The following is a 25,551-nucleotide window of genomic DNA, read 5'->3' as shown; positions in this document are numbered from 1 at the left end:
CCGTGTGTTGGCTGCAATAAAAGCGCAGATGTGGCAAGCGGCATCAGCAGGAGCACACGCAAGCGCCTGAAATTGATCGCCCCGGCGGGCGTTTATTACCGGGGGGGGTGGTGGGAGTGGGAAAAAAAAACTAACAGCGCGTTCGCGTTTACTCCCCGGCAGCTCCGGGGCAAACGTTGCTGGCCACAAAGTCCCGAGCCGCGCGCGAGCGATGGCGACGCTGCTCCGAAAGATCGGCCTCATCCGCTTCCACCAGCCGGAGACGGGCAGCCCCAAGGGCTCCCGCAAGGCGCGCAAGAACAGCATCACCGGCGGCGGCGGCGGCAACAATAACAACAACAGCAGCGGCGGCGGCAGCGGCGGTGGCGGCGGTAACAACAACAATAGCGGCGGGTCGCAGAAGGGCAAGGCTTGCGTTGCTTTGAACGGCGGCGGGAGGGACGGCGGCCCCGTCTCGCTCCCCCAGGCTGGCGGCCGCTCGAGCGAGCCGGCCAAAGCGGAGGCCGTGCCGGCGCCGCCGCCGCCGCCGCCGCCCCCCCACAAGGGCCTCTTCGGGAAGCCGTCGTCGTCGTCTTCGCTGCCGCCGGCGCCGGCCAACCGGCAGCACAGCTCGCAGGTACGCGCCCGCCGCCTCATGAAGGAGCTGCAGGACCTGAACCGGCTGAGCGAGGAGGTGCTGAGCGTGGAGCTGGTGGACGACAACCTGTTTGAGTGGAACGTGAAGCTCTACCAGATCGACAGGGACTCGGCGCTGTGGCAGGACATGCGCGAGACGGGCGTGGACGGCGTCCTCCTCAACCTCGCCTTCCCCGAGAACTTCCCCTTCTCGCCGCCCTTCATGCGGGTGCTGAGCCCGCGCATCGAGAACGGATACGTCCTGGACGGCGGCGCCATCTGCATGGAGCTGCTCACGCCCAGGGGCTGGTCCAGCGCCTACACGGTGGAGGCCGTGGTGAGGCAGTTCGCGGCCAGCCTCATCAAGGGACAGGTGAGGGCGTCTGGGCGGCGTGCGTGGGGCGCCTGGCAAGGCTGTGGTGTGTGTGTGTGCGTGTGCGCGGACGGTGGATAGTCCGTCTGTCTGCCCGTTCGTCTGTTCCTCGGCGCCGACATACGTGTCGCTTGCCTGGAATAAGGTCTCTTGCATTGGGTCTCGCATCGTCCGTCCATGCATCTTCGTGCCCTGTCATTGGCCTGAATGAGGTCACGAGTGATTTGACTCTGGTCTCAGGGTCTATCCTTCGTTGGCTGACATGAGATCACGTGGATCTGGCAGCGTTGTCCGTTCTGTTCGTCCATGCCACTGTCATTCGCTGAAATGACATCACACGGCTGCGAATTAATTGTCCATCTGTCCCTTGGCTCTGCTTTCGTCCCCTGGCAACAGCCGAAATGAGTCATGCGGCCACCTTCAGGGGATTCGTAGCCAAATAGTGTTAAACCATACTGTACTATAGTTTTTAAAAATATCTTTCAACTCCACTTCATATTCACACTTCGCTCAAATACCTTGTTTGGCTGTTTTCTCCAAATGTACCCCGCTTGCGCTGTATGGAGTCATTATCGTATTTTTTTTATCTGTAACGACAGTCGGCAGAGGATGGCATCGCACGTGGAAAAGGCCCCACCTGACCCCACAGACCCATCCCGGCAGTCACAGCGGTAGCCTTCCCATACAACACTAGATGATGCCCTCGGTACGCTGTAATGAGTGGCTTTCCCCGAGGCGGTTGCCCGAAGTGCATTTATTATCTCCGCACTTGAAAATCCGAATTAAACGCAGGCGCCTACCCTGATTTGAACCCTTGGAACTCGGTGGTGTTCATTCCATGTTCTGACATGGTCATTATCCCCCTCCCTGAGCCACTGGGCCATCTCATGTCACCTCTTCTTAATGGGTCCTCTCGACCTCAAATACACGTGCACAACACGGTGCATTTATTGCACGTGGAGCGGAGTGGTGGGAGTGAAATGTTAAAGCCTGACCGCCAACCCGCCGTAATTTTGTTTGGTGTTCTTTTCATATTGTGGCGGTGCTTGTAACTCGCTTGACAGATTATCGATCGGCAGGGTGACGCGCACATACACACGCCTACACATGCATACACATTCTTGCCGCGTTCGCATAATGAACAGCTGCGTGGAACTGTGCTCGAGCGCTTGACTCGGTGGGAAGGATAAGAGTTCAAAACCTCTTTGGCAGTTGATTCAACCCATCATCATCGTCCTATCTCTGGGATCTCTAAAATAATTACCAAGTTGTGGTAGTACGGTGGGAAGACCTGCACCCCAACGTGGGAATGTGGCCTTGGCCGCCAAGAGAATTGTATCAGCGTCCCACTGTTCGTTCGAGGAGGGAGAGGCACTTTGGCATTTAACGTTGCTGGTGAAATAGGCCTTGAGCCAAGGAGGTTGGTCGGTACAAACATGGGTGGCAACTGATACCGGAACCCACCATGGGGGCAGTATCCACCATGAGCAGAAGCTCTGCGTATAATGCTGTCTGTTTTACAGACCCTTCCTATTCGTGTTAATATTCCGTAGGCGTTTTGTATCACACGTTGTGTTATTTTATTGAACGATATTCTCGTACTGAAATTGTAAATGTTGTGTGGCTTGGCTCTCCCAACACACCGGTGTGCTGTACTAGTAACGAATTGGCACGTTCTGTTCACATGACAAACCTTACTAGTTGGCTGTGTCGGGTGGTGGCGGGTTTAACGACACATTTATATATTTACACGATCTCGTCCAAAAAACCTGTATTATGGATATTCTCTTATCGAATGCAGAGACTATTTTTTATCTCGTTCTCATAAAAAAAAGCTACCACAGTGACCTCTCGTACGCATTTGCAGTCTACAAATACAATAGTTCAGGACGGTGATAAGCCGCTATTGAGCCAGTGGATTCGAGACCTCCCGACGTGAAGAAAATCCTGGTGCCGTATATATCTCGCGTGCGTATTGTACGTGGAACTTCTTTCGCACCCTACGTAGCCAACCGTGCTAATCGGAGGTGGCCATTGTAGACAGTTTCGCGTCATTCAGAAAAGTAGGCCACTGTGAGTCCAGAGTCTCGGCAGAGGTCGTGGAGTGTCTTGGTGGTGCAAGGGGGTTCGTAATAGTCGTCGTGTTGTGGGTGACTTGAGTTTGATTCGAATTCAGGTCTCGGTCACCCGTGCTTTCACTCGGGTGCCAAGTGTGGGAAGGCTTTTGCACTGCAGAAAAAGATGGTGTAAGTTCGGTTTGCATTCTACTTAGCGTATTGGCTCTGCGACCTACTGATTAAGAATACATCTGTGGCTTTTTGGCTATGTGGAAGAAGAGCTTGGCAGCTCTTTAGTTTTTTTCGACGGAGCTTTAAAGCTCATCGGATTCCTCCAGCGCAAATGAATATTCCGATTCGGATGACTGTCACGCGGCAACCAGCTGAATCGAGAGAATGTATTGTCGTGTCGCTTCCCGGGGTAGTTCTGTAGCGCGATGCGAAGTATATAGCTGCACAAGAGAGTTTAAGGAAAGGCTCCTCTTTGGTTCCGATCACAGACTTGGCACACTCTGTGCGGCACCCTGTACACGGTGATGCTGAACATTGTAAAGTAGTACATCCTTGCAATGTTGTGTGCGCAGGTCACAGTGCGCCAAAATCCATTTTTGGCAACAAACGAAAAGATCTTCTTTGGTTCTTTCGGTAAAGTCACGTAGAATGAGAATAAAATAATAAATTGATAAAATAAAATAACACAATAATATTCTCAGTACTCTGCAGCGCTGTCCTACCAGACAGTCTCGTCCCTTCACCTGATGAAGGCTGCTTTTGTTGTGGCCGAAACGTCGTGAGAATATTATTGTGTTATTTTATTTTATCAATTTATTATTTTATTCTCATTCTACGTGACTTTACCGAAAGAACCAAAGAAGATGAATCATTGCAGTCACGAAAGCTTTAAATCGAAACGAAAAGATGTAATGTCCAGAGCGCGTGCTGGGTAATCGCGGTTCGGGGCGAGGAGCCCATGGGCACTGTTTTTAGCATTGTTTCCCCCTGTGTTTAATAATATAATGTATTTCTGCGGTTTTTCACGTACACGCACATCGGGCGAGTCAAGGGGTCCTCCCCCGACAAGCAAACACGGCGGGGTGGTGCGAAATGAAAGCGGCTGCGCGCCCTGAGCCACTGTTTGTAAATTTACACGTTCTCATGGCGGGAGCCAGTAGCTCCGTAGCATGTGGCCACTGTTTGACTTTTACTCAAGGCTCTGCCCATTTTATTGATCCAGTCGAACCACCGTCTGGGATTTGAACTCGCAACCTCCTAAATGCGAGCTGAGTGTTCTAAACCGCAGCACCACCCAAGCCAGATTTTCACACGCAGACCCCGTAGAGCGATTGTGCTAACGGCACAGGGCAAAATCTTTTCCCCCCCCCCCCTTTCTGGATCCTTCTATAGATAGCAAGGCCACTTGTCACGTAGGGTGGGGGGGGATGACCCTGAAGCGATATCACAGGCCTTCACCTGACATCCATCAAGCGTGTGTCCTACCTCGTCGCCCCTGCACACTGCACACGCTTGTGTGTTGCGCATGCGAATGAGCGAACGCTTTGCTTTGTGACTGAAAGAAGTCCAAGCCGTTCGCAGCAGTCTCAGGTAAAGGCATTGGACCGCTTGGAGCCAGGCAACAGGGTTTCGGAAAGTAACAGGGCTCACAATATCGGATCCTATGGACATGAAGGACGTAATGATTAATTGATTGACCGATTTAGATCTATTTTGTTAAGTTTGTGATACAAACGTTTCATTACATGTGCAAGAATCTATTACAGTATTTACAATTCATGTGCAGTATTCTGTATTGGGTGAGCAATGCCAACGTGAGTGGAAGGTAACAGAGGCTGAGGGTGACCAGGAAAAGATGGACTGATGATGCTGAGATGTTTTCTACCTCGCTCGGTCTACAATAGGTCGTGCATTCGATCCCGACCCCGACGCCTGCTGTATATTTGGAGTGTGCATGTCTCTCTCCCCGTGGTCGCATGGATTTTTCTCTGGCTCCTCCTGTTTTTCCCTTCACATTAAAAAAATATATGCATTTAGAGTGTTTGGCTGTTGCTATAAATTTCCACGTGATAAGCCACTTCGTTGAGCTATCATTTGTGGCCAGGTCGCTTCTGAATAAGAGCTATATAGCTCAGTGGGCCTTGGCTAGTAAAATAAAAAATAGTTTAGTTTTAAGTGGAAGCGAACAGAGAGAAATCCGAGTGAGTGGTCTCATGACGATTGTCAACAGTGCAGTACATTGTGTCCAGTTGATTCTAGATTCTAGAAAACTGTGCAGCCACTATATATTGTGTCCAGTTCATTCTAGAAAACTGTGCTGCCACTGTATATTACTCATGGACCACCAAAGGCACAAATTAAACGATTTCATATTTTTAAAATAATGTATTCGTAACCACGTAATTTGAAAGCTCATTGAATGGTGTGCGTAGGAGGTGCATTGTCCCGGCTATAAAATTGAACTGCTTCCAGTGATGGTGTCATGACTACTGAGGAAGGCAAAAGTGAAATCCACCTGAATATTCTACCATAGTTTTGGCTCGAGGGCCCTGAGTTATGGACCCATGGTACCATGGTAATTGGGAGGCGGGGGGGAGTGGCAGATTAGGAGGGGTGGGGGGGAGCACGGATCGCATGGGATGGAGGCGCTTGAGCCATGGACCTCCCCTTGGGCACAGAACCTCGGAGAGAATCTTTTACACGTTGTTATATACTGCATGTGTGTGTGTAGCTCAATTCAGAATGTCAACGCGTCTCCCGTCTCAAGTGGACGCAGGGGACGGCACTCGTCTTGAGCCTGCGGTGGAAATTCCAGATTACCATGGCAGGAGCCATACTTTCAAAAGGATAACCACCGTTAACATCCTGCAAAAGTGGCGCGCCCGTCAGGAGGCCAATTACAGGGATCATTTGAGCCCTCGTTGTGCCTGTGCCGTGCCACGACAGTGTAGCCATAAACTCCGCGAGCTATGTATGTTGAACGTCTTTTGCACTGTACGTAGCCAACCACGCTAATCGGAGGTGCAGGGGAAGGACGATAAACCAAACGCAAAAAGCAGTTCTCAAGAAATGAGTTTTCAAACTAGGTGATTTAAAAGTGCATAGCTCCAGTGGCTTCCGAATATCGAAAGAGAGAGCGTTCCAGATGGCTGCAGAAGCTCATCTGAAAGATCGCAATGCGGTGACCGACTTTGTTCCATGGCTAGCCAAAAGCCACTGCTGTGAGGATGACCGGAATTCACGTGATGCTTTATGTATGTGCGGTAGCGTAGTGGTTAGCACACTGCGCTATGAACCCAGCATCCCGGGTTCGATTCCCACTCGGGGACAAAACCAGTGACAAATATCTGAACCTTTCCTGGGCCTCCCCTGGGTCGTCTCAGCCTCAAATACGTACCTGGTGCGGTGTGCAAACATCGCCACTAGGGAGACAAAGCGCCCGAGCGTGTTGCTGACCACACACACTCCCTCGCGTGCCGTGCCGGCCTTCATGGCACTTGCCCCTAACAGTCTGTTAAGGTTATATAAGGGATCTTTGTATATGCGGTAAATGTGCTCCTGGGCCCCATCGAGTGCTTGTTTCTTGTTTTTTTGAAGCCACTGCCTTCCCCACTGGTGCACTAAGCTGGTATCCCGTTTCTCAAACAATCTATTGCAATATTGCATCCATGTTGGCTAGCCTGTTGTCTGGGATTACTGGGTGTTCCTTGGCTTGCTGTCCACTAGGCCAATACATAGGGGTCGGCGGATCAACATCTCTCTGCGTCCAGAACATTCGCGGGTTGTTTATTGCTACAGTCGCCCAATGTTGCTGTCTGGGGTAAGGCAGATGCCAAATGCACTGAGATCGTTCACGAGGTGGCCATTGTTTACAAGCACTGTAGCTGGAACAGTCCGGAACGCCATTCCGGGAATATTTTTTTTCACAACGCCACACCCATCTGGCCTTATTTTGTCTTAAACACTTTTTCGTATAAATGTTCGTAGTATTATCAGATGTCCTCATTCCTATGGCAGGGATGTTTCATTCTTAGAATGACCACTGTGGGTTTTTTTAAAAAATATCACAACTCAACGCGAGCCTGGTGCAAAGCGCCGGTCACGGGGACGAAGGTGGGAACATAAATCTTGTGAACAGCAGCAGCAGCCCCGGTTTTCAGCACGACCAGGTCCCGGTGAAGGGGGGAAACTGGGCTCACTGCCACGTATGGAGATATAAAGGTTTATATGGGAGAGTGACCACTATTGAGTTCTGACGAAGCAGTACAAGCTCACTAGATGGTGCTAATTTTAACCCCCCCCCCCACCGAGGTAGGATCATGATGGTAATGATGGTGATGATGATGGTGATGATGATACTGAATGGGGAGAGGTAGTGCAGAGGTTAGCGTGCTGTGCTACGAAACCGGCGACCCGAGTTCAATTCTCGCTCATGGCCAACACCGGTGACGATTATCTCAACCGGTCCTGGGCCTCCTAGGTCGACTTGGCCTCAAGTGAGTGTGTGGTGTGTAAACATCGCCACTGGGGAGACAAAGGCGGCCAGGCGTGGTTCTGACCACCCACGCCCTCGTGTGCCGTGCCGGCATGAATAGGTGCTCGTGAAGAGTATTTGCTGTTCGCGAGCACCTCGTTCGGATACACTGGCAGAGCTAGTGGGGGGGGGGGGGGGGGGTGGCACGTGCACCCCCAATGATCCAATCGAAATCCCTAATTTCGATCGGATCATTGGGGTTTATTAGTAATAAATCGGCATTTTGCGACCCCCACTGCCATTGTGTAGCATATTATTACGTGCCAGTGACTCTATGAGGTGATAGGACAATAGTCCGAGTCCATAATTGGCAATAAGTAACGGCAAAGCGGTTACAAGTGACTCTCAGAATTGTACGCAGTTGTGTATACAGTCCACGACTTCCCTGAAGGCATCGACACCTTCAGTGAGCACGATGCCGATCACACAACGCGGTTCGAATTCGACTCTCGATCGATGGCTGTGCCATCGCCGCACACGCGCCCAATAAAAATCAAGGGACAAGTCCTTACTTACTAACAACTCCTTACTTACTAACAACTCCTTACTTACTAACAACTCCTTACTTACTAACAACTCCTTACTTACTAACAACTCCTTACTTGCTAACAACTCCTTACTTACTAACAACTCCTTACTTACTAACAACTCCTTACTCACTAACAACTCCTTACTCACTTACAACTCATTAGTTACTAACAACTCCTTACTTACTAACAACTCCTTACTTGCTAACAACTCCTTACTTACTAACAACTCCTTACTTGCTAACAACTCCTTACTTACTAACAACTCCTTACTTACTAACAACTCCTTACTCACTAACAACTCCTTACTTACTAACAACTCATTAGTTACTAACAACTCCTTACTTACTAACAACTCCTTACTTGCTAACAACTCCTTACTTACTAACAACTCCTTACTTACTAACAACTCCTTACTTGCTAACAACTCCTTACTTACTAACAACTCCTTACTTACTAACAACTCCTTACTCACTAACAACTCCTTACTCACTAACAACTCCTTACTCACTTACAACTCCTTACTTACTAACAACTCCTTACTTACTAACAACTCCTTACTTACTAACAACTCCTTACTTACTAACAACTCCTTACTTGCTAACAACTCCTTACTTGCTAACAACTCCTTACTTGCTAACAACTCCTTACTTGCTAACAACTCCTTACTTGCTAACAACTCCTTACTTGCTAACAACTCCTTACTTGCTAACAACTCCTTATTTGCTAACAACTCCTTACTTACTAACAACTCCTTACTTGCTAACAACTCCTTACTTGCTAACAACTCCTTACTTGCTAACAACTCCTTACTTGCTAACAACTCCTTACTTGCTAACAACTCCTTACTTGCTAACAACTCCTTATTTGCTAACAACTCCTTACTTGCTAACAACTCCTTACTTACTAACAACTCCTTACTTACTAACAACTCCTATCATTTTTCATTACTGGCCCCCCCTCCTACCTGAACAATCCTGGCTCCGCCATTGTTCGGATAGTTGACTTATGATGGAGATGATAATGATGATAATGATATCAACAAATGATAACGATGGCAATACAAATTTGGATCGTGAATTTAGTCATGGTAATCATTGTAATGGTACCGCTAAATGATAATGAATTGAAGATGGAGCTGCTGTAATATTGGTGATGATTCAACTCTGTCCAGGAATTGAATTTACATCCTCATGATTGTTATCACTGCTAATGAATCAATTGGTCTCATGTTGCAGCCTACTTCTGCATTATCAAGCATTTAATGATAATTGATGTTGTTTGAAAGAGGCCTATCACGTAAACATACTGACCTGGTTATCATGTTCACTTGAACGAGACGTTCCTGCGGCCGTATAAATAGAAATTAATGTTGCACGTACACCTGTGCCAAGCCGTGTTGAATCATAATGCGACAATTAACCTTCTAAATTAAATGCCACATTGCACGATAACGGAGGATACGCGTGTGAGTGTGGTAATAAGACGTAACAAACGTGTGGTTTTAACCGTAGCATAATTCTCTCAAGAATAACGTGTAGAATAATAATATGTGCCAGGATGGAGTTAGGACCGTGCGCTGTGTGAACCCTACAAACCCGACTTGGATTCCTGGCCACGGCTGACATCAGTGGCAAGTAATAGCCGAACAGAGAGACCAGCTTTCTGAAGTTCGATCAAACAACCTCCAAAGCAGACACGGTGTGGCGTGGCCCTCGTCCATCAGTAGATTGACCAAAGGTGTTTCAATTATGATGATGAATCGCAATGGGTGACCAGAGAAGAAGCCTTTGAATATAAGTGGGTGGTGAGGAAGCCATAAATGGATTGGTTAGTGTCAGAAAACTGGAGAAATTCCCCATCAAGCGGATGAAACTGATGTCTTCACTGGCATTCCGCAAAATATGCAGAGATTCAAAGGTCATACCAAACACAATTAAACTAATACATCGCGTGAAGTCACTTAATGCTAATCAAATACGACATGAAGCTTATGAATTACCGTGAAAAAGAGACAAACCTCACTAATTGGCTGTCGGGCGGTGGTGGCTTAACGACCCATTTATACGTACACAATCTAACTCCTGTAGATGTAATCGGCAAGAGGAGGCGGCAACGGATGGGGCACGTGGGCCGGGTGGAAGGAGAAGGTGACCGAGACGCGCAGTTGGAGTGCCACCCACAGTTTGGCAACCAAAGGGGAAGATGGGACTGTGAAAGTCATTATACATTTGGGCAATTTTTTTAGGGCAATTGCCCCAGGCAGCATTCACCAACAAGGCATTTCATATGAGCAGCTTTGGCCTGTAAGGCAATGGCATAAAGTGACGGGAGTTTCGTTCGAGAATACTAATGGGAAACGGACGAAGCGCCTATTTGTCGGTGAAGGTTTCTTCACGGCAGCGATTTGCCGGAGAATTGCCATCGCGTCTTGCGATCTTAAGAGATTGGACCTTGGAGGAGGCCAAATGTTGACTGTGGTAGAGCCAAGGAAAGGGGCCTGGCAGAAAAAAAGAATGTAGTGAGAGGTTTGGCATTTGTGGCTTTGACTGTGATGATCCGATGACATTGACATTAAAATTGACTTTGATTTGTTTTTTTTTTAAACGTGCCTACTGTGCTCCATGTGTTTGAAATTTGAGTCTGGGCGGAGGGCAAGTGAAAAAGGCTCAATTCTGTAGAATACATAAATAAATGTACTGGAATGGAAATTTAAAAAAAGCACTTTGGTGCAGAATGTTCCGACGCAGTCGGTGGAGATAATTTCTTCTTCACGGGCGGAAGACATCTTACTACACTGCATTGTTTTTTAATGACTTAATGTGTTTTAGCCAGCCGGGATCATAATGTAAAGCGCTCTCAACCCACAATAACAAAAAAAATATAAGACCACATATCCCCTCCATTCCATCTTTTCCTCCGCGTAAGAAAATAACGTAACACCTCACGTCTACCAATAGGCCTGCTGGGGAGTGCATAATCTTATGCAGCATTGGTTCAATATATGCAAATTCTGGACCGTTTCGACGTACAGCGTCGCATCGACAGTCAGGCACGCTTAAATAAATGCTGGTTAACTGCCAGAAGTTGCAGGCATGGATCATCCTCAGAATTGGTTTCCTAGTTGCACGCACAATTATATACATTAATACATGACACAAACGGTTATTCGGAACCCTTACAAGTTAAAATCATGATCTCATACCTTTTTTGTTTGAACCAATGTGCTGAAAATCACTCCCGTGTACGGTCCACGTCGTCAGCAGTGATTGTTCTGTGGTGAGACCCGCTCCCATTATCTGAATGTGGAATTTCCACCTCTGAAACAGGACGGCAAATGAAGGATTATATTGTCGGCCGTTCATCGCTCGGTTTGAACAGGGGAGAGGCCGTGTGACTCGTATATATTGATCGCGATTTCAGGAATGCTTTGCTATTATAGCTGCCAACGAATGCGCAACGCGGTACTGTACATGACAACAATAAAAGAAGGGGCAGGGGTATAGGTCGTGCTCTGCAACGAGAGTGAATGTATGGCAATGAGAAGGCATTGGAGCAATGAAGGGAAGAGCATGAATACGTTTGTTCTCTGCATAATCACAGCGCTACCATCGGCTTCAAATTAAATATCACAATGTCACTCACCCCCCCGTCCCGGTCTCCCTTCCCCCTTGCCCCCCCCTTGTCCCCCCCCCCTTGCCCCCCCCCTTGTCCCCCCTTACCCCTTTCTACCCCCCTTACCCCCCCCCCCGTCCCTTTCCCCCCCACCCCCTTGCCTTCCCCCTTTACCCCTCCACCCCTCCCCATATAATCCTTCATGTCCCCGCTCTCGTGGAAGCCACCTGGATGGGGCAGTGAGCCTCCGGTTCTCCCCCTTCACGAGGGCCCTGTCACGTCGAACTCGGGGCTGCTGTTCGCGGAATTTCCGTCGTTCCCCCCCCCCCCCGCCGCCTTTCGTTCCGTGTCCTGCGCATTGTATCGGCCTCGCGTTGAGTTGTGATTATAAACAAAACAATACGTGAGCGTAATCGTAGCAAGTGGCTCCGGTTGGCTGCGCGCTCATTTCCAAAGCGCTGAGCCGTTCTACCGCTGCCCAGGACGGAGCACGCACCACTCTGTGGGAAGTCAACAGACGGTTTATGGGCAAAACTGGCCCATGCCATACGAATGTGGAATTCCCTCCACTGTTGGCTTCAAAGCCGCCGGTGGAGATTGGCGCCGCCCCCGCGCTCCGTTCATGTTTCATCATCGACAACAACAACAGCATCATCGTCATCGCATCATCAACATCACGGTCCATGTGGGCAGGTAGCCCGTAGGTGTCCACTGCACATTTCGCCATTTGTTTCCACTTTCCTCCGTCTCGTGCCAATATGCTCAAGTGGTGCCACATCTCTCTGGCACCAATCTCTTGTGATGTCGTCGTTGTCAAGCCATCCTCTGTTCAGGACATCCTCTTTCCGGCTCCTTCAAATTGTTTTCCAAACAACAACACCACCACGCTTTTTAGTTCGCTCTTGTTGTTCATTCTGCATGTGTCCAAATAGTCCCAGTTTCCATCTTATCACTTCCTGCATCATCAGGTCGTCTTCTACGTGAACCTTCTCTTCTAAGTTGGTTACTCTTTAAACAGGTGACTGTGTGCGCTCTTGAACCGGGGACATGCACTGATTATTATCGATCGCTATCCTCGCACGACTACTCTACATTTACTTGAATTGTGGAAGAGTTTGTCTCTACAGTACATTATTTTGTATACCTAATGCGGTATTGATTTGTATATGTTGCATGTCATAGATTCACGTGACTCCTACAACCACGAGATAGAAATAGCGATGGGTTCACCCCAACCTGGAGTAGAACCACAACCCCTGAATCACAGTGATTACCGTCATTGATTCTCTCACAAGGGGGGGGTGCGTGGTGATTAATTATACGGCACACCACTGCTATCCATAATATTGGCCACCATTCAACTACTCGCGTGAAAGACTTATCAATCGCCGGAGAGTAAATATTTTCACATCATTACAGCGAGACACCATGAGGGATGGCTACAGCTTGGGAATTTCTTCATCCAGAAGTTGGTGGGTAGATCATGACTGATGACCAAGTCTCCAATCGTCAAGATATTTTGGGAAATAAAGGTTTGCAGTGTTAACGAAATAATGAACACCACAGTAGGTGTTGCGTACGCTGGCAATCTGTCCGGTCTGGGTGGCGTGGCACTGTGGTTTGAGCAGTAAACTCGCAGTTGGAAGGTTGCGACTTGAAATTTAGTTTGGGGTCGACTAAATGCCACAATTCACGATAACGGAACGCACGTGTGTGCGTGAGTGTGTGTGAGCGTGTGAGGAGCGGTAGTGTAGCGCTGCACTACGAACCCAGCCACCCCAGTTCAATTCCCGCTCACAGCCAACAGCAGTGACGATTATCAGAACCGGTCCTGGGCCTCCCCTAGATTGACTCGGCCTCAAATGAGTACCTGGTGCGGTGTGTAAACATCGCCACTAGGGAGACAAAGGCGGCTGGGCGTGGTGCTGGCCACCCACCCCCTCGTGTACCGTTCCGGCCTTCATAGGTACTCGCTTACAGTACTTGCCCCAACAGTCTGTTAAGGCTATACTGGGGGATCTTTGTTTTTTTTAGTAAAAAAAAAACATAACAAATGTATGGGTTTAATCAAATAGGTTCCACTTTTAGAGAAATCGACATTGGTCATCCTATGGGCAGGCTGACCTCCCCCCACCACCATCATCGTCATCATCATCATCAAACTGACCCCTACCATAAAAAGTGGAATTGTTAGCACTGGCTCTGAGCCACCAACGGAGATGAGCCCCTCCCCCCCACGTGTCCATTCTTCTCGCAGGGAATGCCGTGTACTGTGTTGCGAAACCGCTGCTGTGTTGTCGCGCACGCTCGGCGCAAGCCGTTTCAATGTGGATGAAGAACCACCTGGTGGTCAGAGCCAAAACTGCATTTGTTGATGTTTTTGAGTGCATTGTTGGGGCGGTTATGAATCCTCACAGTAAACGTGCAACGTTTAATGCTCCGGTGCGTACAAAACTATTAAAACTATTTTTTTTTATTTCTCCAGCTAAGGCCCACCTGAGCGACATAGCTCTTTTTTGGAAGCGACCTAGCCAACAATTGACGTGGACATTTCTAGCAGCCAAATACTCTGAAACACATGTTTCTAAATGTTGAGGGAAAAACCGGAGGACTCGGAAAATAATCCATGCGGCCACAGGGAGAACATACAAACTCCAAAGATACAGACCTTAGGGTCTGGATCGAACCCATGGCAAGGTTGTTACGATCTCTGTCTGTGGCCAGTTGGGAGGATTACGTACTTAATTAAAAGTAATCCGATTCTGATTACTAGAAGTTGTTTTTAATGATTTCATTGGAACTGCGTAGTCCCAATTTCAGAGTTACTTGCTTCACATGTCACTTGCCACTGATGTTAACAGCTGCCGAGGACTGTAGTCGGGTCGCCGGGTTCATTGCGCGTCAATTCTAGATTTGAAGCTTTCGTGACTGCAAGTCTCCATACTCTTTGGTTCTATTCGGTAAAGTCACGTAGGTAAAAAAATAAAACAACAAAAATCACGACGTTTCGGCCACAACACAAGCGGCCTTCATCAGGTGAAGGGAGCAGCCTGTCTCGAAGACTGCGCTGGAGTGCGCGTCGTTCGATTTACAGCGTGTGCCACATCACTCTCCAACACTCGGTGATGTGAACTATTGCGTTTCGATATGTCATTCAGCATACGCGCATGACACCATGTACTTCTCATCTGTGGTCACCGGAACTCCGCTTTACTGTACAGTCAACCTGACCCCGCTGTCAAATTCTTTGAGCTCCACACCCTCATGGCAAGTCAAGTCTAAAATCGCAAATCAATTGTGGGGCCAGTAATCATCATCTCTGTTGGTAGTTTTGCTGGAAATTCCCCATTCCTATGGTTGGGGCCCAGTCTGGCCGTAGGACCAACTGTTGTGGTTGTCTGCGACGCCCTACGGAATTGCTGCCGACTGTCGATCTTGCCTGACAAGTTAAGTGCTCGCGTAATGAATCTCATTGATGGCTTTTGCTTTAGTTGCTTGTGCAATGCACTGCACTGGAATCGTTTGAGAAAAAAAGTGAGCCCTTTGTTTGCTGGATGAAGGCCTCCCCATGCCTCGTCGGTCATAACGTTTGTTTGACCATACTTCACTATGCTGGTCATTGCAGGGTGGTGAAGGGGGGCCCACTGAGGACTGGTTCACGTATCACGTGCCAATTGATGTTAACCATGGCCGAGAATTGAACTCGGATCACTGGCTTCATAGTGAGTTGCCCTGGCCCATTGCATCATTCCTCCACTTCTGTGTTTTTGGTACTGTGTTAAAATACGGGAAAGTAATGTAATTAAATGGTGCCTCGAGCCGCTGTGATGTCACAATGCTCGCCACGTGATGCTCTCCACCTCTCCTGGATTGGCTTTTAGCTCCCAATTTTCAAATGGCGGTCTGTCGGGGAGAGGTCAAACACGGGGCGATTTGCCGTGACGGGTATAAATTGTGCCACTTATTCCCCGCCGCTCTCCCTGTGACAGAGTTTTAAATTGGGGCCCCGAGTTGGAAAGAACTGCTCCTGGAAGCTGGCATAACCATCGTCATCATCGGCAGCCACGATCAATCCACTGTTGCATGAAGGGCCTCCCCTAACTCCCGAAATTCTCATCCTGTGATGTAACAATGCGCTCAGCACCTGCACATGAACTGCCGTCCTCACGGACGCATCCTGTTCCGTTCCTTGTCTGCCCCCCTCCGTTATCATCCATCATCATCCTCTCTCACCATAGTGCCCTGCTCAAGCCCAGCTGTTGCCAACAGAACCATCATGTAGTCTGCGCCAAGCTTAGCTTCCTGCACGGTGGTTAATCATTTTTTAATGATCTCCGAGGGATGATGGGGCTGTGTAACGATGTTTGCGCTCAAGTGTGAATTAATCGCAGTGTGTTCTTCAAACACACACACACACGCACGACAGTCAACATTCCGACCCGAAATCTGAACCGGCGTCTCCCCTCCAGCACCACCGCACGTGTGGCCCGTACGGTGTGTTCCGTTATTGGGTGGATTTTGCGTGGCCTGCAGCGTGTGTAACGTGCCCCGCTCGGTATTGTAACGCGCTCTTGTGAGCAAATTCCAACCCCCCCCCCGCCCCAGCATGTTTTGCGCGCTATTATGTTACGGGCCACACGGGGTGGGCAAAGACACACGCCGGAGCTGACCGTAGCACGCGTTGCATGGAAACGCGTAAATTATTCATTCGCGTGCGTCAAACGAGCCCCGCGTGCGTGCAAGTGGAAGGTAGAACCCGAGTCGGCCGATTTTCCGGCGCGGCCGGCGGTGGAGCGAAGCTGACGCAGCCTTCGCCAAAGCAAAACGCGCTACGCCGAATTAACTTAAAAAAATCAAGAGCTGAAGGTGACTCCTGGGTGGCTGTCGGTGGTTGCGGGGGGCAGGCGGCTGCATCGTGAATGCTCGTTAAATCGGCCGTTGCGTCTGGCCGGACGGCAATGCGGCTGAAGCGCTCCGGCTTGCGAACGGAAAGGTTCGCTCGCTTTCAAACGCTGAACTTGCCAGCTTTGTTATGGACATCAACAGTGTTCGGCCTAGTATAGACTGCCCTCTGCCATTGGAGTGTGGAATGTCCACTTCTCGCTCGGTGCTGCCAATGGCAGCAAGTGCTGCCCCATGCGTGTTTGAACGGGGGGGGGGGGGGGGGGGGGGGGATGCTGACCTTTCTTAGGTCCGGCGTGCTGTGCATAAGAAGCATCGTACGCCATCGAGAGCTATATCGAGTAACGTTCAAAAGGTCACAGTGTTTTCCCCAGTCAATCGGCTGTGGGGTGATGCCTGCTGTGTTACTGCCCTGAACCAGTGCTAGAATCCCACATGGCAAGGGGCCACTCTCTCCTCTCCATATAATCACCACTCGTAGTAACCTATACTTGCTTTTAGAAGAGACCCACATGCAGGCTTAAACCGAAAGACACGTTATCTTCATCAGCCATGGGTCAATCCACTGCTGGATGAAGGCCTCGTCTACCTGTCACCATCCCTCAGTCCTACGATGTAACAATCCATCTCGTACCCGCACACTACCTGATTGGATCGCTCCAGCTCAGCAGGCGATGTTTTTTTTCGGAAGCGTTCCCTCTTCAAACGACGGGTGCTGCACAATCCCACTAGCTTCTCAAACCAGTCAGTCTCTCAGCATAACCCCATGCCCACCAATGTAGACGCATTCTCAGCAATGCAATGCATACCACTGTTTGAGATGTCTGTACAATGGTCATTCTATGGCTAGACTGTTCTCTGCCACGAGGATGCGGACTTCCCACCACTGGCTCCGGGCCCCAAGGTGAAGACGTGTGCAACCTCAACGATGGTTTCGGAGGAGGGAAAAAACCTTGACCTCGACCACATGACCTGAGCTAACATTCTGTCTCGCCGCGTCTCACGCCCTGTCTGGTTGCAGGGAAGGATCTGCAGAAAAGCGAGCAAGGCCAAGAAGGCGTTCACGAGGAAAGAGGCGGAGGCGACGTTCAAGAGCCTGGTGAAAACTCATGAAAAATATGGCTGGGTGACGCCGCCGTCTTCGGAGGGATGAGTTCGACACCCCCCCCCCCCCGCATCTCCTCCCCCAAACCTCCCCGGCCGTCGCCCCACCTCTGTCCTGAAAGTCCCCACCCTCGTGTCTACCCAGTGGTCGTTCTCTTTTTAATCCTTGGTTCGGCGGAGGCTACACGTGCATCAGTTATTCAGCCGATTGCCATTGCCTGGGCCCGTTTGTGAAATTGCGAGGAGAGAAGAAATTCTACTGGGGGGGGGGGGAGCTGTTAGGTGAAAATGTGCAAATCCCCCGCTCCGTTTGATGTCTCGACTGTCCGACGTTCACTTTTGTGCACATTTTTTTTGAGAGGTTGTTGCTCGCGTGCAATTGCGTTCACTGGTAAGGGTGACCCTCGGCATTCCACGGCAACAAAGTGGCTTCGTCGGCATTCCGTTGCACCTTGTAATGCAATGATCCTCACAGCAAGCTGCACGGCTAGAAGTGCCAATTGAGCCGTTGGAATGGAAGTTACAATGAAAACGTGCTGTTTAAGGAGATCGAATAGGTATCTACGAAAGTGGATGGAGGTTGTCCATATGCCACATAAATCTTGTGAGGTTTTTTGTCGTTGCATTGTTTTGCCTTGCATTTGTCAAGTGGGTTTGGTCTTTCAAAAGGTCCCAGTGCGTTTTCGAAGCTTGAATTTAAATTGAAAGGAAGTGATTGTTTTAGTCACGTGCATTTTCCTAGCCAATCAGAACTGTGGAGGTTTGTGTTGTCATGGAAACTGAACTTAAAATGGCAGCAGAGGTCAAGATGCCTCTGATCAGAGCCCAGGAAAGTGCAATATTTCCGTGGGGTAAAGCAAAACAAAAGCTAATTAACTAGTTAAAACACTACGATGGCAATTCTCACGCGACGCACATTGTCGTCACTGACCGTTATGTCTATTTCGGTGACTGTGACCCTTACAGACATCCTTTTTTTTAAGCGTGTAATTTATTGTATGACATTTGCCCAAGTCAGGCTTGTTTTGGTGGGAAGATATGTTATCCCTCGTGATATGCTCTGACCTACAGAGTGAATTTGCCAGAATATTTATTTTGATCCAATTTGCACGCCACATTTGAGGCAAAAGAAAAGTCGGAGTATATTATAGCGATGGCTGTTGTTTTAAGGTTGTAAATAGTTTATCTGTACGTTTTATATAGAGATGTAAGCAACACGGTCTATAATTAATACGAATGTAACATTGAATTACATGACTATATTAAAAGTATTGCACAACTGCAGAATCCATAGTAATAAGCTGTCAATTTTGATTGGATCTCAATACCAATACCCAATAGCCACTATTCAGATGTGCAGAAGACTTCTTATTCGATACAATCTGTGATACCCAAGCTGGGTGAAATTTTCAGCTGCATATACTGTTACAATATGACGTCAGATGATGATGTTGCGTGTCACGGTTGGCTGGAGGGGATGTTGCTATCGTACGTCTATACAAACGAGAGCCGTTTCATTCAAAGTAGCATCGTAGACAGTGTGCATCGATCCACTCTCAATGCATTGTCCTTTCATTAGCTAGGGTAAAAGCCCACGGATTCATTACCACTTTTGCTAGAGAGTTCCTGGTTAATTGTAGTTGCATGTGGGAAGTGACTTTTTGCAGTTTAGGTGCAGAACATATTTAAGCGTGGCTTTGTTTGAGCATTGTCACAGATGAAGCGTATACATTAAATCCACACGGGTGCTTTTTAAGCATCCATATCATAGTAAATGGCTATGTTCATCAATTGCCTGCAAGAAAACATTCCAGTAAATCACCTGGCACCTGTGGTGGGATTCGAACCCATCGAGTCTGTGTGAGCGAGCGTTCTGATCATGAGACCATAATCAGTAACCCCGGTATCATGAAACAGAAAATTAGGTCTCTGAGCCACCCCGAATATCCCTACATGTCTGCCATTTTAACAGAAATGTTCTCGGTTAATGAACGGTTATATTCAACAGGGGGCAGCCCTGAAAGCCAACACAGCTCGTGTGTGGTGCTGACTCGGTTCCCCCTTGTCGTCATTGTCTGCCTCAACGAGCGTAGGTTCCACTCGTTTAAGTGACTCTCTAACGTATCGTCAACTCTAGATCCCAGGCGGTTGTGGTGCACGCCTGTAATCCAACAGTGTGTAGGCAGCAAGGGTTGGTGGATTGTGAAACTCCCTTCCCATGGGGATTGAAGAGCCATACCCTGGCTCGCCAGAAGAAGGCAGTACAGCAAGTGGACGAATTGCCATCAGTTTCCATCTGTACGGGGGATGGTGTTGCCCCCCCCTCTCCCTTATGCGCTTGGGTTGTCTCCCGGTTGCTACGGGTTCCTTCCGCTTGTATGAAGACTCCTTAATTGTTTGAAAATATCTTAAAATACAAAAAAAATGCATCGGGACCCTAATGAAAAACAAAGTGTGTGGCTCTCCTGGATAAAAAAAGGAAATATTCTTACAATGTTAATTTGCGCAGTGGCGCACAGCCATGATGCAGTTGTTGAAGGGCAGGGTTGGTGGATCTGTGCAGATTGCATGCGTCATCCTCTCGAAAACGCACGTTTCTGGCTGGTGCGTGTTTCCTGGCACTTCCGTTCCCTTTCAAAGCACTCGTTAGAAAATATGGCCAAACATGCAAAAATGCAGGACACTCTTAAGACTCGGAGCCTTTCCTGGATTAATTAGGGAATAATTATTAATATCACGTTTTCAGTCTAACACTGGCAGATGGCAATATTGTTAATGGCAAAAGGTTACATTGAGTTTTCATATTCTTTGGTTCTTTCGGTAAAGTCACGCAGATAGAAAATAAAAATATACAACAAAAAAACCCACGACCTTTCGATTGCAACACAAGCGGTCGTCATCAGGAAAAAGGGGGGTTAGCTTCCCAAGCCAAACTGTTTATAAAGGTTTACAGATGGGCGTAGTCCAAGTGTGTCAGCAGCATGAGCGGGGCAGCTCATGTTAATGTAGGAAAAGACAAAAGGGGAGAGAGAGAGAGAGGGGGTAGAGATAAGGGAGAGAGAGAGGGGGTAGAGATATGAGGAGTTTGCCTTTGCAGGCTTAACCCCCCTTTTCCTGCTGACGACCGCTTGTGTTGCGATCAAAAGGTCGTGGAGTTTTTTTTGTTTATTTTCATTTTCTATCTACGTGACTTTACCGAAAGAACCAAAGGATATGAAGTCCTGCAGTCACGAAAGTTTTAAGTAACAAAAAAAAGTCACATTTATTTTATTATTTATTCCTTGTGTTGTGCGCAGTTACTCCCATGGATACCGATGAAAGCTACACAGACAGCTGCTTTCCCAGTCAGTATGGCTTTGGTCTCACTACAGACTCTCCTATCGCAGAGACGATATTAAATGCCATGGAAAGGAGTGGTTGAAACAATGCTGATTGTTTTTTTTATGATTGCTTCTATGTATCAGCGTGTCTGAACTGTGGTTTATGATATGGAAGGATAGAAGATAATGGAGTTTGGCTTTCTGTAACAAATTCAAAAAAAAATAATTTGTTCCATGCGTCTTGTCTGAAAAATTGACCGAACTTATATTCAAATATGTATCTTGGGCAGGTGTTCTGGGTGTTGCTATGTCACAAGTAAAAACAAATCTTTACGTGCTCTTTGAGGGCACCAACATTTTGTTTTAAACCCTCTAGTGTCATATTGCTCACGATTCCTGTAACACACACACACACCCTCCATCGTGCATTACAGGAAAGATCCTCTTATCTTCAGTGACGTGGGGGACAGACATGACGGATTTGGTTCGCAAAACATTTGCACATTATTGGAAGCCAATACTTTACGCAGGACGGGGAGGGGGGGGGGGAATCGCACAAATAAAAATAGGAGAGCTGAAAATAGGACTTTTTGAGCCCCTACAGCTATTGCAATTTGAAATAGTTGTCGCGGATAAGAGTTCTACCGTATAATTTTGATTTGAAGCTTTCGTGACTGCAGGAATCCATACTCTTTGGTTCTTTCGGTAAAGTCGCGTAGGTAAAAAAAAAATCATAGATCACGACGTTTCGATCGCCACACAAGTAATCGTCCCACCTGAAGATGATTGCTTGTGTGGCGGTCGAAACGTGGTGATCTATTATTTTTTCTACCGTATAAGTTGTATTTTTAATTCAAGGCTGCTCCCTGTAAAATGAGTTGTGCAACAGTGCTAATATATGTTGCAGCGTCGGAGGCGTGGTGTACATGTGCCAACGATTACAACCCAATTGTGCTCTCAGTAATTTAATGCGGCAAAAAAACCGTCCATCTGGAACCCCTCCAGACAGTAGAACATTGTTTCGTCAGGGAACAGCTCTGGAAGATGACGCTACAACTGCCGTCGCTTGCATAGGCCTCGCAGACCCAACACGAGACGATAGCACTCCTTTAAGTCACGGGGAAGAAAATGGCTCACCACCTAGCGGTCATGTAGTATATTTGTGAAATGTAAAGCAGTCTTGCTGGGCTGGGGCAAATACAGAGTAGTAAAGTGAGAAACCCAAATTATGTTTAAGTGGATTACTTCTGCAGTTTTTGGTAACCAGACTAAGACCATCTGCCTCGCTACACTGGAGGACCTGGTTTAATGACGACTGCCCGAATTCCATCCAGAGTCTTAGTGGTGCTGGCTCACTGCTCAGACGCAGCCATTATGAACGTCATACACCACCTGGCCACCCTTAGTCCACCTATCCCACCCGGTTGTCTTGAAATATTGGTAATATTTTTTCAAACAAACTTTATCTTAATTATATGAAGTAGAGCTTTGTTTGTTAATTCTCTGTCCCGCTACCTACAGCAGAGTAACCCATCACAAAGTGCAGTCCATGTCATGATATACAATATGCCTTGTTGAAGACGAAGTTGAATTAAACTGGAGCCGTATATATGCTGCACATATGTGCAATGATTAGATATCACAACACTTCAGAATCTTGTTTTGAAATCGACAATTGAAGTCCTGGTTTAAATCCAGGTGGGAAATGTGGATTCAAACCCAGTTTCTCATAATTACTGGCTCAGAATTTTGCCCATAAACCGTCCTGGCTTATGAATGGTCCCCATAAGCCATTAATACGGAAATATCTAAACGAATATAGTTATGATAGTTATAAAAAAAACATAACTCGACTAAGCAAATCTTATCTATCCAACAACTTGACAAATTTAAGGCACTTACTGCTGTCGGATAAAATACAAAGTGCCATTTGTATGGAGCTTAGTGGCTAGGTATTATTTCTTTTTAATTGTCATTAAGTTGCATTGTAACTAGTAAGTGTTATTTGTACGTGTAACTTGCCTGCCTAATGTGTGACGCCAAGAAATGTAAAAAAAATATATAAAAAACGATTTAAAAAAAATAATATATTAAAAAAGTTACAAAAAATTGATCGGATCGCTGCCACGTTTTTTGTCCACACCACAGTCGTTTTTGCCGAAAGACGTTTAAAGAGGCAGCCTATACATATATATGTATATTATGGACACATTGCTTTGATGCTGTGATGGTGGCGAACGCGTCTCCCCTGCGACCGTAGTGCTTCGAGTCGTCCTGTCTTTGTGTCGTGTCTCCCTCTTGGCTGCATCCATGGATTTACATGCTGCATATCGAACTTGGGAACGCACGTGTGTGTGTGTGCCCGCATCGTGTGTTATTTCATTGCCACAGAGGATGTTTTAAATAAAGGTCTTTTATCACGAGCAGAGCCTGTTTGGATTATTGCTTATTCTTGCATTAAATCTTTACTTAAAACTTTCGTGACTGCAGGAATTCATAGTCTTTGGTTCTTTCGGGAAAGTCACGTAGATATAAAAAAAATATATAAAGTGAATAAAAAATAATTTTAAAAAATCCTGTAGCCTGGTTCTTAATCGGAGTGAGTGTACTGGCAGTCTATAATGTAGACTAGCCTGAAAAAAAAACATCCCACTTTTCCTGTTGACGACCGATTGTGTTGCGATCGAAACGTAGTGGCTTTTTTTATTATTTTTCAGGCTACAGTCTACATAGACTGCCAGTCCACTCAACGAGGTTGTCTACATTATAGACTGCCAGTACTCACCCAGCTGAATAACCATTGCAACAGTCTACATTATAGACTGCCAGTCCACTCACAAAACTTGCAACAGTCTCCGATTAAGAACCAGGCTCCAGTATTTTTAAAAGTTATTTTCATTCACGTTATTTTTATTATTATTTTTCTATATACGTGACTTTACCGAAAGAACCAAAGAATACTCTTGCATTGTTTAATCTGGGAATGCAGGCGTGTTCAAAGCCAGTCGAGTGGGTGGTTTTTACGTTAATTTCAGTCTAATAATTGGAAAGAGAAACTGACCCTGCATGCACACGCGGGCAAGGCACACGGCAGCAGGCATGGGGCCAAGTCTGCTGCTATGCCCCTTTATTGAACAGAGAAAAACACATTTATCACATTAACAGAGAAGAAAAAAAACATGCACGAGTATTCTTGATTTGAAGCTTTCGTGGCTGCAGGGATCCATACTCCTTGGTTCTTTTGGTAAGGTCACGTAGATGGACAATAAATCACGACGTTGCGGGCGCCACACAAGCGTCCGTCATCAGGTGGGAAAGCATGGTCTGCTGCTGAGACAGGCTGTTTGTTAAAAGGTTTGAAATGGCTGTAGCTCAGGGGTCATAAAGAAGTGGCCGGGGCTAGTGATGTTAATGTGATTAATTAGCGTGTGACTGTAAGGTAGGAGAGCGGCCTCCTCGACGTCTTTATGATCCTTTGGCTACACCCATTTAAAACCATTTAAAGCAGTCTGCCTCAGCAGCAGACCATGCTTTCCCACCTGATGACGGACGCTTGTGTTGCGCCCGAAACGTCGTGATTTATTTTATTTCATACCTACGCGACTTTACCGAAAGAACCAAAGAGTATGCCTGAGCATCCCCATTAATTTAAAGCAGCTAAACTGCTTCACAGCTGGCCTTATAGAGCCAGACACTTGCGTAATGATCCACACGGGGCCCGGCGGAAATGGGTGCCACCTGCGTTAGCAGAACTCGAGTCGGACCGATGCATGTATGGTTATCACGTAATTCAACGTTGCGTCTCCGCCAAAAAAAATTGGAGCTACAAAAGTTGCGACAGCCTTCGGTGGCACCGACAATTGAATTAAATAGTTCAACATTCAGTTCAGTTCATTTATTAGGTGTAGCCCTGTGAGCCATTCGGCATACATCTGGTACCGGGCTCATTCACTACATCCATCTCACGTCTTCACTGACGGTTAACGTACGGGCTAATTCTTCCCATGACGAGCACATGCCCTTTGCGAAACTACTTTATTTAGTCTGAAACATTAAATACAATGTCGTTTATATATGTTAATATGGACGTAGTTTCCCCTCCCCCCGCCCATATTTCATCTTTCTCTACGACCTGCCTGCACCAAAACTGTGAGGTTATACCTCGCTAAAGATACACGCGCATCACCACAAAACAAATAATGCTGTCATTACAACAACAGTAGCCACAGCAATGCGGACGGAACAGGTCCGCGGGTTTCTGTAGCTGTCTCACGACTGCTCAAATGAATGTTGATGTTGACTTGAGTTGTCTCACGACTGCTCAAATGAATGTTGATGGTGACCCAAGTATAAAATAGGGGACCACGGCGAAGTTCTTCAGGAACTGCTGGTGATGGGTGCCAGGGTGGCGAGATATTAACTATCTCGCCTGGTATACAAGAGGTCGTGGGTTCAAACCCGACTGACGCCTCCTGTATATTTGGAGTTCGCA

At 47.4% G+C, this 25,551-nt stretch overlaps 1 protein-coding gene across 1 annotated transcript in view; it reads left to right on the top strand.

Annotated features, from left to right (window-relative positions):
* The window catches only part of LOC116944104 (ubiquitin-conjugating enzyme E2Q-like protein 1), a 33,356-nt gene extending 9,874 nt beyond the window's left edge, over window positions 1-23,482 (top strand). The window contains exons 2-3 of the mRNA XM_032957527.2: window positions 163-988; window positions 17,657-23,482. Of these exons, the coding sequence (XP_032813418.1) occupies window positions 212-988; window positions 17,657-17,788 (909 nt within the window). The 5' untranslated portion in view covers window positions 163-211 and the 3' untranslated portion in view covers window positions 17,789-23,482. The remainder of the gene's footprint in view (window positions 1-162; window positions 989-17,656) is intronic.
* Window positions 23,483-25,551: the final 2,069 nt, after the last annotated feature.

This window comes from Petromyzon marinus, chromosome 20 (assembly GCF_048934315.1).
Source record: "Petromyzon marinus isolate PM22_M1 ecotype Great Lakes invasive population chromosome 20, UKy_Petmar_22M1.pri1.0, whole genome shotgun sequence".
Lineage (NCBI taxonomy): Eukaryota > Metazoa > Chordata > Hyperoartia > Petromyzontiformes > Petromyzontidae > Petromyzon > Petromyzon marinus.
Note: the sequence above shows the minus strand (reverse complement) of the source record. Positions and strands in the feature narration are given on the sequence as shown.